Genomic DNA, 16,798 nt, shown 5'->3' on the forward strand with positions numbered 1-16,798 from the left:
CTAATTTGAAAATCTGAGTTACATTTTTAACTACCTGCTAAAGGAGCCACTTTTATTTCGGTGCCCGGGTCTATTTTCTGTCCCAGACGAACACTTTGCCTAAGATTTGAGTCTTGTGTCCAGTTCAGCAAAGTGCGCTTTGTAGTTAGCGCTGCAGGTCCCTCCATGAGAATACTTAGGTCCAGTCTGGAGTATTGCATCCAGTCCTGAGGGCCAAAACTGTGCCCAGTTGCTTGAGCATGTGTCTACTCCCAAGTATTATGTTTAGTTCTGCAACTCGCACCCGAGTATAACGTTCATTTCTGTTGGCCACACCCGAGTACGGAGCCAGATCTGTAGGCCACACCCACATTATTGTGGGCAGTTCTGCAGGCCACCTTGTGAGTATTGTATCCTGTTTTAATATTCTACAGAATGTTGCCTAACTGTAAATGAACATATACAATATGGCGGCCATCATTGTGTCCAGTACTGCCGGCAGCATAGGGAGTACGGCAGGGCTATAAGTGGGCTGAACAAATTGGCTGGGGGGGGGTCTCTCATAGGGGCGTGGCCGATGTAATAAAGGATGTGGCTTAAAACACTTAAGCTAAAAATCTGCACTTAGCAGTGTGCTGCCAGATTGTTATTTTAATGCTTCTGCCCATTCATCCATCCAGATGTACAACACAAGAAGCCAAATTACACCTACAACAAGTAAGGACTAATGGCTTTGTCAATGGTTGTAAATTGCATAAGATAAATGAGCAACAACTATGACTTTGTTGTATATCATTTTGAAAATGTTTCAGTTCTTGTGCGCAAGGTTGTGGCGAAAGGCTAGAGCTGTCGACTTTCAAGCGGAGAAAGTAGGTTTGAGCTTGCGGTTGGCTCAACATCCTGTGATTCAACAAATGAATATGTTCCGGAGTAATGTAACTGGTGCTCATGTAAAGCGTTCCATGTTTGTCCAGTATAAAACTGAAACACTAGTTTCTTTGAAGTTGCATCAAAAGCAGTGACGGATGGTACTATTGCAAAGTTTTTTTTCACCCCAAGCGTAAAAATGGAGAGCCCGATAGGGACCCGTCTAGGTACTTGCTTTTAACAAGTGCTGGTGATGAGCATTGGTAGGACCCAGCCCACTTAAAGCCCTGGAGTAGGGAGTCCTGCAGTAATATCCTGGAGTATGGCATACATCTAGATTAGGGTGGTCAGTTATAGGCGACACATTAAAGCGCTGTGGGCAGTTCTGCAGACCGTATTTGGAGTATGGTGTCCTGCTCTAACATTCTATGGAGTATTATTACATTACATATGGCTCCCAAATGTAAGTAAACATCTTGATTATAATATTGGGTTAGTCATGGGTTCCATATCTGGAAATCTGTACATTGTTCCGCAGGGCAGTATTTTGTCATTTTCTAACATTCTGGAGTATGGTGTCCTAACTTTAAGTGTTCATCTGGCATATGACAGTCAGTCGTGGCTGCCACATTTAGATGATTGTATCCTGCAGGCTGCTTCGGGAGTATGATGGCCTGTTCTAATTCTGCAGCACGGAGAGCAGCTTTGATTACACATTTGAAATATGGTGGCCATTTGTATCGAGCAGAGACAGTATTTCGTGCATTTATGGAACAATATTTGGACTTGTGTGGTCATGCCTTGAGCTCACATCTGGAGCACTTTGCTGCGTTCTGCAGACCACGTCTTTGGGAGCAGCAAAGCAGATTAGACTCCGTCTGGAACGGAGCTGTTGAGACGGACATTTTGCTAAAGCAGCACACCAGGTAAACAATGAGGTTGGGGCATGATAAAAGGGGGGACCTTTATATGTCTCGAGGGCATGCAGTCAGATGCGAGCATGTTCCAGGATCCTTCGGCGCACGTGGCTAACACATACTCCTTGCCGACATGCATGTGAGGGGTGCTCAGAGCAGAAAATAAAACACAAATCAGTCTAGTATAAATATATTAAATGCAGGTACATCCGTTCCTGTTCCGCTGCAAAATAAAACTGACTCTCCATGTACTTGTGTTCGGTGCCCTTTTGTAACATGCACACAACACTTTGCCCTTGTAACACACGGTTGCTACCTCTCACATGTTTTTACCTTTGATACTTGCACAAGTGCCACCTTGCCTACGTGACGCCTGTTCTTATGCCTAGCACTTATTGCAGTATTATACCTCAAATTATACTCTGTTTTCTCTTATAACTGCACACTTGTCACTTTTCCTCTTGTGCACTTTTGACTACCTCATGTATTTTTGGTTGTTCACAATTTTTACTACCTCAAGTATTTTGTTTGCTCACAATTGTCACTATTACCTTTACTACCTCATGTATTTTTGGTTGCTCACAATTTTTACTACCTCAAGTATTTTGTTTGCTCACAATTGTCACTATTACCTTTACTACCTCATGTATTTTTGGTTGCTCACAATTTTTACTACCTCAAGTATTTTGTTTGCTCACAATTGTCATTATTACCTTTACTACCTCATGTATTTTTTTGGTTGCTCACAATTTTTACTACCTCATGTTTTTGTTTGCTCACAATTGTCACTATTACCTTATGTAAGTAACGTATGTTTTAGTAATCTGCTCTTTTGTAATGTTTCTCATTATGTTTCATTTCTGTTCCTAATGTGAAGCGCTCTGACGCCTTCGGGTAAAGTCCGCGCTATATAAAAATGCATAAATAAATAAATAAATAAATAGAGAGAGGTGGACAAACATAATTCGCCACGGATGTAACTAAGCATCAAAGAAAAGTTCACATCAACCAGGTAGCAGCACAGGGGGTTAGATTAATTAAAGGATGTCCAACCCTCACCTTCCGCCTGGGCTGAAAGTATTTCATTTCTTTCTACATTGATAGTAGAAGCATAACTGACAGAAGGAAATTAGATGCAAAAATGTCTTCATTTTTAGAAGAAACTAAATTCCCGGGCAGTGTGGAGCGGCCGTTCAGTTCCCCTCCCCTGATGTAGGTACATAGGAATAAGGCGGCCTACCCTGCACCTCTGAGCCCTGTCCTTTCCCAGCCACCCCTACCCGCATCCTGTCTGGCTTACCTCGCCGGTGCTTGCGGAGGATGCCGCGCTCGAGGTGGGCGAGCGCTGCAGCATCACCAGTGCCATGGTGAGCTGAGCGCTGGCCATGGGATTATGCTTCGGAGGCCGGGGGCTAGAGACCGCCGCTTAGGGGCCTCCATCTGCAGCAGCTCACACCGGCGCGTGCTGCGGCTTCCTCACTCACCTGTCCTGACGGTTTGCGAGTTAATTCTCTGCTTTCTGCCTGCTCCCTGCTTGAAGGTTGCCCACTAACCTAACAACTCACCTTCCACAATACTTTAGATAGATGTGTGCCTTGGGACAGCTTACACAATGTTTTCAGAAGGAGGTGCGGGGTTTTGAAGTCAGGCTTGGGGGCTCGACTTGCTGACTTGAGTAGCTTTTCGGCAATGGCAGGCACCGAATCAGTGTCACTGTCCACCAAAACCCTCTAAGGCACCCTTAGCGATGACATACGGCTGGAAGTGCTTCACCAGGAGACCAGTGCTGCCCGAGAAGGTGCGGGCGGGGGCAGGCCAACATACATGGCTGTCATTGGTAGGCTTTGAGCTCTATGAGATTGACGGCCTTGTGATCCAAACAGCACAGCAGGAAAGGGTGTGGCTAGACTCCATGCTGCCTGTTTCTGCATGTTGTTTTTCAATGTGTTCCAACCCACAATCCCTCCTCTTCCTGACCTGACCCGTTCAGTGTCTTAAGGGAGCGCTGCAACTTGCATTGAACTCCACTGTGATTGGCTGTCACTGTCATGTGCTTTTCAGTATGTGTTATACACACAATTCACCGTATCCAATTCATTCATATCCTTATCCAGTTCATTCACTTTTCTATACAACACAATGCGATTCATATCCAATTTCAGTAGTGTCCCTATTCATATCGAGAACAGTGTTATTTGCCTCACTGTTATTTATATCAATTGCAAAATGTGTCTTATTTAAACCATTCTACTGGCTAGTCATTCAAATGTATGTGTACGTTGAAGCTTGCTTTTGTTTTGTTTATGACCTTTATTTGTCCCACATTTTTACCTCTGTTTGCGGACTATTTTTTTACTTTTTTTGCAGACTGCAGGATTTTGTAAAGAATATTCATTTTTGGTCTCTTTAGTTACATAACCCTTTGTGTGATGTATTGTACGCTAATACCACTGTTTTGACTTACATATATATATAGTATAGTATAGTGCGCACTTTTTGAAGATAAAATGCTTTTTATCGATGTTATTTAAAACAACTTTCACGTGCTAATTCAAAGCCTATTAGCCAATGACTGGCCGTAGGTTTGCCTTGTGATTGTTTTACATTTTGGATTATTTGTTTATTTGTTTTCGCTTTCTTCCTCCCTTTTCGTCTTGTACTATTTCTGCACCCTTTTTGCCATCTGTATTAATTCTGCGCTCTTTTTGCCTTCTGTATTATTTCTGTGCCCTTTTTGCCTTCTGTATCACTTCTGTGCTCTTTTTGCCTTCTGTATTATTTCTGTGCCCTTTTTGCCTCCTGTATCCTTTGCCGCTCACCGTTCCCCCCTCCCGTTTTCCCGCCGTGCGTCCCCACCCCACCCGCTCGCCGATTCGTCCGCTCCCACCTCCCAGCTGCTCCTGCCTCCCGCCTCCCCTTCTTATGGCGGCTGCTGCGCTGTGAGGAGAGCGACCCTTGACCCACAGCACCGCCTGTGTGTCCATGCCCTTTTCGCCTTCTGTATCACTTCTGTGCCCATTTTGCCTTCTGTATCACTTCTGTGCCCTTTTTGCCTTCTGTATTATATCTGTGCCCTTTTTGCCTCCTGTATCCTTCGCCACTCCCCCCTCCGGTTTTCCCACCGCTGCGTCCGCTACGGCCCTGCCCCTGAGCTCGCCCATTCGTCCGCTCCCACCTCCCAGCTGCCCCTCCCTTTCGCCTCCCCTTCTTATGGCAGGTGCTGCGCGGCAAGCCCATATGCGCCCGTCTGTGCCTGGACCGCACCCAGCGCCAGAACCCCTGGCCCCCGCAAACACCATGACACCCGTTTCCGCTACAATGCCAGCACCCTCGACGCACTCAACACCGGACGGTCACACACCTGCTTCCTGGCTGCCCGAAGCGAACCCAAGGGCCCTTCTCCTGCTGGAACTGCAGCTACACCAGCCCCTGAACCACCAAACCACACACAGAGAAAAGACGCAACCACCTCAGATGCAGTCTTCTCAACACCCGCTCAGCCAGGAAACACTCCATCGAAATCTGGGACCTACTCGACGCCACCTCCCCAGACGTCGTCTTCCTGACGGAGACCTGGCTGAATCCCTCCTCGGCACCTGACATCGCCATAGCCATCCCTGACGGCTACAAGATCACCCGCAAGGACCGCACCAATGGAATAGGAGGAGGAGTCGCCATGGTCCACAGGAACACTCTCAGAGTCTCGACCAGCACGACGACACCCTCAGCACCGCCGAACACCTGCACTTCCAGATCCACACCGATCCCAACACCACCCTCAGAGGAACCCTCATCTACAGACCCCTGGACCACCGCCACAGTTCAGCGATGCCATCGCCGACTTCATCAGCACACACGCCCTCGCCTCCACGGACTACATCCTCCTCGGGGATCTGAACTTCCACCTCGAGAACAACAACGACACCACCTCCACCACCCTGCTAGACAACCTCGCCAACCTCAGACTCAGACAGCTTGTCACTACACCCACCCACTCTGCCAGCCACACGCTTGACCCCATCTGCTCCTCTGTTGGTTCTTTCTGCACGTCTTGCTTCTTCCTGCACTTTTCTTCATCTTTGAGAACTTCTGTTGCTTATTTCTGCATTTCTTTCACTGCTTACTATGCGTTTTGTCTTCTATCTTCACATGTCCTACCTCTGTAGGCATAGTTAGAAACTAGTATTTAAAAAACCTTAGAAATTCACTTAAAAAACCATAGGTGTCAGGCATGTTATAGTTTGAAATTAGCATTTAAAAAACCTTTGAAATTCACTGAAAAAAACATAGGTTTCATGCATGTTATAGTTAGAAATTAGCATTTAAAAAACTTTTGAAATTCACTGAAAAAACCATAGGTTCCAGCAGCGTTACAGTTAGAAATTAGCATTTAAAAAACTTTAGAAATTCACTGAAAAAACCATAGGTTTCAGGGGCGTTATAGTTAGTTGGACATTTCACTCGTACAAAACCAGTGAAATTCCCTGTTATAGTTAGTTCAGCTAACTATAACTCGCGCGCCCGCAATGCACTGCTGATGATGTCACATATTACATCACTCATGACATGGTCAGTGACATTACTCATGACATCATTTATCCAAACAGCCTATTAGATTAATCTGGACGTATAACAAGCAGCACAGGCACTCCGCAAAATAGTGAATAAACACTGGAGCCTCGTGCGGAATGATCCAGTAATTGGCGCGCTTTTCACACCTAAGCCAGCAAAAACTTTCAGGAAAGCACGCTCGATGAGTGATGCTCTTGTAAAATCCAGTCCGGAAGTCGTAACTGCTAAAAATTGGCTGGATGGCAGCAACGGCTTTAGGAGATGCGCCAGCTGCAAAGCTTGCAAACAAGGTGTCAACAAGACCATGTTTTCCACACCCTTTTCTGACATCCCTCGTACTATCTCTAAACAACTTACCTGTAAGACTGAGTACGCAGTGTATGTGCTGGAGTGTCCATGTGGCCTGCAATATGTTGGGAGTACCAAATTGCAGGTCCACAAGCGGATACTCCAGCACATAAGGGCTGTCAATACCAACGATGCCGCGTACCCGGTCGCACGGCACTTCGGAGAATATCACGATAATAAAAGCGAGTTACTGCAATATTTCGTGATAGATGCCGTTAGCCCTCTGAGAAGAGGGAGTAACAGGGAGGCGATCCTACGAGCCTTAGAAACCAAGTATATCTTGGAATTAGATAGTAAGACCCCCTTTGGCCTCAATGCAACCGAGGATTTCCACACTTGCCTGTAAATCAATTACAGCCAGCTTTCATTTTCCTGTCAGCTTGGCCACACTCATACATCTGTGGAGTTTCTGGAGGGTCATTGAGCCAGTTGTCCCAGTACCATACATATGTAACGCACCTTTATGGCTGGGACTGTTAGCACCATCACTCTGGTTCCGCTGTTGAGACCACTTGTATATATTTTAACTACACATGTTTTTAATTTCACTATTCACTTATACTCACCAGCTGCATCAATTGGCATACAGGGGTTATGACACGACAGATCATACACATCTGGTCTTTTATTTCTTCGGCCCACTTGGGCAGAAATTGATTATACTAGTTACATCTTTGTATTTATTTATTCTTGGACAACAATCATATCAACAAGGCGCCAAGGAAAATATTAATGAATTTTTCTAAATGACAATATGCAAATTTTGTTGTATTTTACACCTATTTAGATCTCCTTTATGAGGGGACAGACATCATCCTGCCTGGCATCAATCGTGCGTAATGGCACAGCAATTTTTATTAATTTAATACTATTGCACAGGTCTTTGCTGTTGTTATCATGAATTAAATCATGTAATTCAGGGTGCTACATTGCATATGCAGCGAATTTTGAATTGTAAATTTAAGTTCACTGTCTTGGATGATTGTTATGTGTTCTTGCTGGATAGCGTCCCAAATCACAGTTTAAAAGTCTGAGTGCACTGTAATGTTCAAAAAATTAAATGTCACATATAAATTATGTAGCGTTTATCTTCCATGTTTAAAGTCCTCATGATGTACTGCCCATGGTATCATCATATCTTTGAGCACAATGGAGGAGAGTCCAAGTTGGCAAGAGGAGACATAACTCCTCTTGTACTCCATTTCGCACTGCCATGCAAACATTTCTGAGAAATCCTTTTTGTCTGCACGTATGCGCGCGGGACATATATGTATATATCTATGCATATATATAAATATATATACATGTGTGTGTGTTTATTTTTTAATGGACATCCCCCTTTTTTCATTTTTTACCTCCCTTTACCTCTACCCACTTCCTACAACCAAAAATGATCCTCACCTCCCTTTACTTCTAACCACCTTTAAACCCTAAAATCATCCTTACCTCCCTTTATCTCTATGCGCCAATAAAAAATTATCTTATTTACAACAATACATACCTGCCTGATAAATTAATGTGTGACAAATGTAGAAATACTTAACTGTGTGGCAAATGGATGCATGTAATTGATGCGTGGTAAAGGCTGGTTCCTGTGTGTTATAATATTTTTAGTTACTTCATTTTTAGTACTTATTATATCCTTTCAGAATATGTCATATTATTTTAATATGTAATATTAATTTTACAGCTGCTCAACATAAGTTCAATGCAAGTCATATTCATTTAACCACGGGTCATACTCATTTAAACATGGCTTGTGTTCATTTCGATATGTGGTTTATTCCTTTCAAACCATGCCACATTTATTTCACATAGTTTCATATTTATTTCAAAAGGTGTCATATTAATTTTAATAAATGTCATGTTAATTTTGATGTTGGCCATATTAATTTCACCTGGTGTCATATTCATTTCAAACTGGTTCATATTCATCTTAGCACGTGTCCTATTCATTTCCATGAATGTCATATTTATTTCAATGGATGTCATAGTCACCTTAACACCCTCCATAATAATTTTAACATGGGTCACATCCATTGCAACATAGGTCATATTTATTTTAGTACATGCAATATTTGTTTGGATGTGCATCAGATTAATTTCAACGCATAATATATTCATTTTAATTTCAGCATTGGTCAAACTCATTTTAGGACATGTTGAATATATTTCAATGGGGCTCATATTTATTTCATTGCATGTCATAGTCATCTTAGCATGTATTATACTCCTTTCAATTGATAGCTCATTCCTATTAACACATCTTACATTCATTCTAACATGAAACATATCCATTTCAACAGGTATCATAATCATGTTAATGTGTATCATATTACTTTCAATGTAACCCGTCATCATTTTGATAAATACCATGTTCATTTTAACGTTACTTGTATTACTTTTAAAACATGTCAAATTAATTTCAATGAAGCTCATATTCATTTCAACACATTTCGTATTCATTTTAACATGTGTTATATCCCTTTCAATCAATGTTATATTTATTTCATTAGATACCATATGCATATTAGCTCTTGTCATATTAATTTTAAGATGCAACTTTTCCATTTTAGCACATATCATATTCACTTGAATATGTGTCATATTCATTTCAATGCATGCCATATTCATTTTGACCATGAGAATTTCAGCTTTGGTCATACTCTTTTTAAGGCATGTCAACTTCAATTCAATGGGGTTTATAATCATTTCAACACAAGCCATATTAATTTTAAATCATCTTCTATTTATTTCTGTATATCTCATATTCATTGCAATCTGGGTAACATTCATTTCACCACAATTCATATTCATTGCAACATGTGTAATGCTTATTTCAGTTTATGTTATATTATTTTCAATGTGCATTATATTCTTTTCAGGATACAATATATTCATTTCAGTAACTTACATTCATTTCAATCTGTCATATTCATTTCAATGCATGCCGTATACCTCTTGGCATATGTCAGTCATTTCAGGAAATGTCACACTCTGTCTGATGCATATTGTATACGTTTCAGTGATAGCTATATTATTTATGGTGAGGGCCGTATTTATTTCAGTAGAATTGATATATATTTCAGTACTGCTCTTATTCAGTTTGGACTTCGTTTTATTCATATCAATCACTAAGTAGCATATTCAACCTGCCAGGTTTCATATTTATTTTCGATTCAAGTCAGATTTACTTTGCCAGGGATCATATTAATGTTGACACATATTACATTCATTCTGGTGTGTGTCATATTCATTTTGCAGCAGCCTATGGATTTCAGAAGGTGTCCTAAATGGGTATCTGTAATTTTGACATGAACGGCTTCCCATAGCAAAGTGAAACAAGTATCTTATAGCTCTACTAAGTACACCACATAACACACATTTTAAAGTATTCAGGCACAATGAAGTATCAAGGTTGCAGTTTTTTCAATACTTTACCTTAAAATTTCAATGTAAATCGAGTGACCGATTTCCTCAATCATTTTTGCCATTGTTGGGGCGAAGCTTTTAAAATAGTCATTAATACAGGCTGCTATGTTGTCTGGGAAGGGGTAAGGCAAGTTTTTACTTTCGTCGGAAATGGCCCTCGCATCCACTTCTGCAGAACGGGAATACAAGTAAGACGAGGTAGGGTGAGAAGCAATGTAGGTAGTTACAGAGAGAAAAAACAGAAAGCAATGAACAGAACAGAACAGAAAGAGTGAGAAAGGAGAAGGTGATAGAGGCCTGGAAGGAAAGATTTGTGATTGAGAGTGAGAGAGTGAGAGGAAAAGAAATCGCCCAAAATGCTGTTTGATCTGATTAAACTTTAATCCAATAACACTACCATTCAATCCCCATTCCTGTCCAGTCCACAACCAAACTGTGAGGACTTTCCCTCCTTCTTCCTTGAAAAGTCTAACAAGATTGAATCTGATCTAAGGTCTGCCATGATCAATCTATCATTCCTGCCAGCCTCCCACCTGCTTCCCCAGTCCCATTTTACAGTATGTCATGCCCCTACAAACAGTGCTTATTGGAGTCAATTTTCAACCTTCAATAATACATCAATTCTCAACATTCTTTCTACCCTGAAACCCTCAAATCACTTCAACGGTACCCTTCCCCCCAAGTTCTTTAAAGAGATGCTACAGGTCCCAAGATCGTTATTGCCTTCCTGCTTCAAGGTGAGATCTGCTTAAAGTCTGGTCAGGTTTTGCCTATTCTCAAAAGACCTATGGCTGTCCAGAGGACCTCAATAACTTCAAACCAATTACAAATATCCCAACTCTGGCAAAGTTCTTTGAGAAATGTGTTCATGTACAACTGTGTAATCACATTGAGGAATTCCAGCTTCTTGATCAATTCCAATCGGGCTTCCGTCGGGGCCCAGCACCGAAACAGCCATCGCTCATATAGTCGATGACACGCTCACAATGCTTGATAGGAACAAATCCTGCCTATTAATCCTAATCGACCTCCCATCAGCTTTTGACACTGTCAAACATGGCTCAGTACTAAAATGGGGTTGCCTCGATTCTCTATAACAGATGACAGAGATTTAAAATCAATCAAACCCTCTCCAATTCCAGTCCTTGCACTTTGGGGGTTCCCCAGGGGACCTCTCTCTCAGACACACTTTTCACCCTATTCCTTGAACCTCTTACTGAAATCCTCAAAGCATCTAACATCCAGTACCACATGTATGTGGATGGGACCCAGTTGTACATGAAAATCTCTTCTCCTGATGATATCAAGGATCTCAACGGAACCCTGCACACAGTGCTTAATTTGTACGGTGGTTTATGGTGCTGAGCACCGGCACTTATTTCAGAGGGCCGGGAAAGCAAATGTCTTCACCTGCGGTTGGTATCCTGATAACGGTTAAAAATAAATATAACTAGGTGGGTGACTGCCTGACCGCTGGCGGGGTAGAATTACTGTTTAATCTTGTGTGATTGAAACACAGGGAAGTCCTATGGTGGTAGTGGTAAAGGAGTCAAACTAATATTAATGACTGGTATGGCCAGAAAGAAAGAACATGTTGCTCAAAATGAAGGCCTGTGATATGCAGACCTGACGGAGTGCAACACAACTGTCTGTGCCTTTTACTGGAGAAATTAAAGGTGAGGGAGAGTGTACAGGACTGGAAGCTTATGGAACAGTTGTATGCCTCGATGATGTTCGATGTCAGGGATGTAAAGTGCACCCCGCAGCCCACACACTGTGGGGGTGAGGGGCAGTAGGTGGTGAGCCTTTTAATCCTCAGGGGGGCCCTTCGGGTTGTGTGTGTAGTTGCTGCAAGGCTGTCTGACACTATATCTTTAACTGACAGTGCTGTGTGCAGTAGACGTGTGCCAAGCTGCTGACAAAGTTAAAAAAACAAAAAATGCATATTGATCGAAATGGGAGGATGTTCCATCAGCCAGGGGCGTAAGAGAGGACCCAGCGAGCTTGTGCAACTCCCAGGTTCACTCATACTGAAGTGGGCCCCTGAGCTACTACTGATGTGAATGTGGGGGGGGCCCTATTTGCATATCTTACGGGAGTGGGAGCTCATGTTTTGTAACGACACTGCCTTCATCCACTGAGCAGGACCGTCCTGTCACTGTGCTAATATTAAGAGTTACAAGGATGGTCAGTCAGTAGCAGACGAAATACCCACATTCTCTAAGCCCAACTAGGGCTAAATAAATAAAATAATGTTTATAAGAGAAACAGGGCTCTTGCTGAGGGCTGTAGGATAGGATTTCATGGGCAATGGGAGACGCCTCCGAGGTGGGGGTGGGCACTAGCACGTATTTTGCCTCATCACACTTTGACCAAGAACAAAAGAGAGAAAGCACAAAATGGAGAAAGGAGGCCGAAAAGAAAGAATGGAATACAGTGACAAAGGGATAAAGCAGAGATGACAAAGAATGTGCAGGAGTAAGGTAGAGGGACAAGGAGTGTCTGGTGGTGGGTTAAAGATGCATGAAGGGCGCTCAAGCCTACCCAGCCTTGGTTTTTGGCACCACAACCTTCTGCAGTGCTGGCGGTAGCTTCTGAAGAAAACTTTGAGCCTCACGCTTATTATTTCACAAATTAAGCACTGCCTGCACAAAACCCAAAACTAGCTAACCTCCAACCATCTCAAACCTAATACCTTCAAAACTGAATTCCTCCTTATCTCCCACCCAAGCAACCCCAATCTTGGTGAAAAATATATCCTCTCTCAACTGCACACCACAAATCATAGGCTCTATGAGATCTCTGGGAATAGTGCTGGATAAGAACTTGAACATGCAGGATCACATAAGCGCATCTACCAAAGGAGCAAACTTCCAATTGAGCATCCTAAGGAAATTAAAACCCTTCCTTTCCCGCACTGACTTCAAGTCCGCTATCTCCGGATCTGAATTCTCTGAATTGGTTACCTTTCGAGGCAAGGATACAATTGCCTGCATGACCCATAAAGCCCTTCATTTCAACACTCCTCTGTACCTTGCAAAAAAGCTAGATCTTTCGGGCGGTGCTCGATCCTCCAGGAGCTCCTCCCTGTTGCTTAAGCCCAATTCTTTTGAAAACAAATGAAAACTTATAATCGGTCCTTCTCGGTCTTGCCCCAAGAATCTGGAACTCCCTGTCTACAGAAACGAAACTGAATCCATCAACAGTGTCCTTCAGAAAGGTGACGGCTTTACTTATGAGTACTTTTCTGAATTTGAATTTTAGCCACGGCCTATTGTCGTGTCAGCGTAGCTCTCACAGGTCCTCCTGGCCCAACGGTCAGCTATCCACCTCATCTATTGTAACAATGACTGTTCCTGCTGTATTCGACATACGTGTTCTTTTGCCTACCTTGTCATGCTATTCTGCTTACTTATGATGCCTTGTATTGTTGCTATACTGGTCCCCTCCACTATTATGAGTTTAGGTACCTGTTTTTATCTTGTATAGTCTTGCTGTTTTTCCGCAAATGTCTCCCCCTACATGTGTCGCAATTCTCTGTTAAGCCCTCTGATACCCTCTAGGGTCATGCTCGTGCCATACAACGTTTTTAATTAAATAAACAGAGCAAATGTTGCAGAGTCAAAGAGAGAGAGAGAGAAGGAAATAGAAACTCTCAGAGGGATATGGTGAGAGGAAGAAAAAATTGTAGAAAGAAGAATGGAAAACAGGAAGTAAAAGGAAGAGAAAACTGAGAGTGAGGGGAAACGTGTGAGATGAAGAATGTGACAGATTCCTCAAAAACATATGAAAATATGTGTACTGTGGCTGGGATACTCCAGTAAGTTAGATATGCAGTTGATGCTTTTGCTCTCTATGCTTCCTTACAACAACTTTAATGCACCTTTGGTTTATACTACTTGTAATGGCTTTGTTATCCTGGTTTATTCATGGCTATCAAATAAATAATATGAGGGGCATAAAGGGAACGAGAGAGAATGTGCGATAAAGGGAGAGTGAGAAACAAAGTGAGGAATGGAAAACAGGGCATGTGACAGTGAGACTGCAAGGAACAAAAAGAGATTTAGAAAGATGAGAGTATATGAGAGGAAGAAGGAAACACTTGAATGAGATGGAATGGGATACACAGAAAAGAGAAAGAGACAGAGAATGAGATAGGGATGAAGAGCGAGTTAAAGAGTGACAGGTGAAGAGAGAGAGATAGATACAAAGAGGGAATTGGGAAGAAAATAAGACAGGGTGATAACATGGTCAGTATAATTTAGAAATGATCAAGAGTGTCATAAATAAAAACCTTATTTATTGCAGATAAACATGTCATTTCACAATTTACAGTTGGGAAATATGGCAGTAAAATATAACGTTGTGAGTGCTGTTATGAGGTAAAGATCGAGGAAATAGAGTGCACTTACATCAAGGTCCTTCTTCAATGACATCAATCCACTTCATTTTCATCTATACACATCTCCACAACTTTGTGTGAGAAAAACAAAACATTGGGGCACATTTATCAAGGCTTTGTGCCGGTGAAATGTCACAAACAGTGATGCAAACCAGTGGAAAGTCTTGATAAACTATGGGGCATATTAACAAGGGCTTTATCTCCGCTTTTTTGCCTTTAAAAGCCAAAGAAGCGGAGATAAAAATATATCGCCCGCTCAACAACAGGGTGCTAACATGCAAAATCGCATGTTAGCACCCTTTTTCACTTTGCTTTCCTTGCATCTCTAATGAGATGCAAAGTGGGCGTTCCAGAACAAAATAATAGGAGAAGTGTCGCTAAGCGACATTTCTCCTATTATCAAGCTTCATGCTAACCCTGTTAGGGACAAAAAAAGCAGCGCTAACCACGGTTAACGCTGCTTTTTAACGTCTGCTAATTTTCAGATTTAGCTATGTAATCCAATGGGAGGTGGATTACATGGCTAAGTCCACCATTGGCTATCAACAAGTATATCCCTATCCTTGTAGTTTTATCGCTGAATTACCAGCGATAACCTCCCAAAATGCCGCCATCGCTGGATTTTTTATCGCCTAGGCCATTAGCGTTGTTAATAACGCGATAACCAGGCAATATTATCCAGCGATAGCGGGCATTAAAAAACTTAACGCTAAGCGCCCTTAGCGTTAATTTTCCCTGTTCCTTGTTAATATGCCCCTATGTACTTTCCGGGGCAGAAAAAAAATGTTGTGGTCACAGGTTGATGAAGGTAACACAAATAGCCACTTTGCATTACTTTATATCAAGAAGTGTTCCATGAGTGGGACATGGGTGTTCCCATGCTCCAACCCACAGGTGTTTGACACATGGCTCTGCCTACGAGCAGTGGTGACAGTGATGTGTTGTGTTCATGTACTCAGTAAGAGGGTTCATTCTCGCCCCCGTTGTGCCCCCCTCCCTGGCCCTCTTCAATTCTTATCGGTGGGGCCTGTGAAACTATCTCCCCACCTAATGTGTCTGTCATGTCCATAGACATTCCAACTATTATGGAAAGACAGCCTGGATAAAGACATCAAAATTTCTCTTCTCAAATAATTTGTTTGTAATGGGTGGCCCAATAGAATGAGTGAATTTGTTTGGAATCGGTGGCCTAACAGAATGAATGAATTACTTGAAGTTAATAAGCTTTCTGGGAAGTCAGAACTGAGCTTTCTTTAAAAGGTGACTTAATATTGAGAGACTCGGTACATGAAGTCTCACCAAGGCTAGAGTGAGTGCTGCCTATTGGTTCCCAAAAATGGATGTGATGTTGGAGTATAAAGTAAGAGACTGCTATGCTTGTGGGTTGAGTGATGAATTTAAATCCATTCAAAATCCTGCTTCATCCCCAGTGGTGGTCCAATTTGAGCCGCGGGACAGTGTAGGTTTGGACATAATTGGACCAATATACAGACACAATGTTGTAAAAAAAAATCATATTTGTTTTAGTGCATTATTACTTTCAGTACATCACATACAAAATGGTGAACAATATTACTAACATGGATTTGTTGAAATGTTTGTCTACTAAAGGCATTTCTAGCACATTACTGGTGCTGATACTGGTAATCAATTTACCTCTGACTCCATGAAAGATTTCCTGGAAAACATGTCTAAATGTCACCAGAGAACAGCATTATATTGCCCAAGGGCTAATGGGTTGGAGGAAAGGGTCAATAAGATGATGAAGGAATATATCCAACTAGCTAATGCATCTCACAATTATGTTGAAAATCTTTATGGGACATGTTATGGTCATATCATATCATGCCCAGTTCTGTTACTGATATTTCTCCAATTATTTCTATCACGAGGAAGGGAACCAGGTATGAAATTGACTCCTAACTGGCTAAATGGTGGTGATCCAATTTGTTTACAGCATAACATTGCTAATGAGAGAATTAAGGGACATCAAAACAAATATAAGTATAGTTATTATATTGATCATGTTGAAAAAGAGCAAGAGTGGCAGGTTGGAGGCATGGTGGCAACCAATCAGCCTGAAGTCTGTAAGGGAAAAAGTTCTGTGTTTCCCAAACCACTTATAGCTAAAACGATTAGGAGGATGGTCGTACTTGAAGTGTGGAGAGATCGGTCAAATGTCCTATGATACCTAGTTCAGACAATGGTATATCAATAGACCATATAAACACCAGGAATAGAACAAACAGGAAGATTGAAAACCATTGAGCCAAAAAGAAGC

General features: G+C 42.1%; 1 protein-coding gene across 3 annotated transcripts in view; it reads right to left on the bottom strand.

The window, feature by feature from the left end:
* LOC147698899 (uncharacterized) overlaps positions 1–16,798 on the bottom strand; it is a 223,693-nt gene that overhangs the window by 143,380 nt on the left and 63,515 nt on the right. For all 3 annotated transcript variants that reach the window (XM_086935517.1, XM_086935515.1, XM_086935516.1), the window contains exon 3: positions 10,125–10,284. In XM_086935517.1, coding sequence (XP_086791643.1) covers positions 10,125–10,284 — 160 coding nt within the window. The remainder of the gene's footprint in view (positions 1–10,124; positions 10,285–16,798) is intronic.

This window comes from Lissotriton vulgaris, chromosome 8 (genome assembly GCF_964263255.1).
Source record: "Lissotriton vulgaris chromosome 8, aLisVul1.2, whole genome shotgun sequence".
Lineage (NCBI taxonomy): Eukaryota > Metazoa > Chordata > Amphibia > Caudata > Salamandridae > Lissotriton > Lissotriton vulgaris.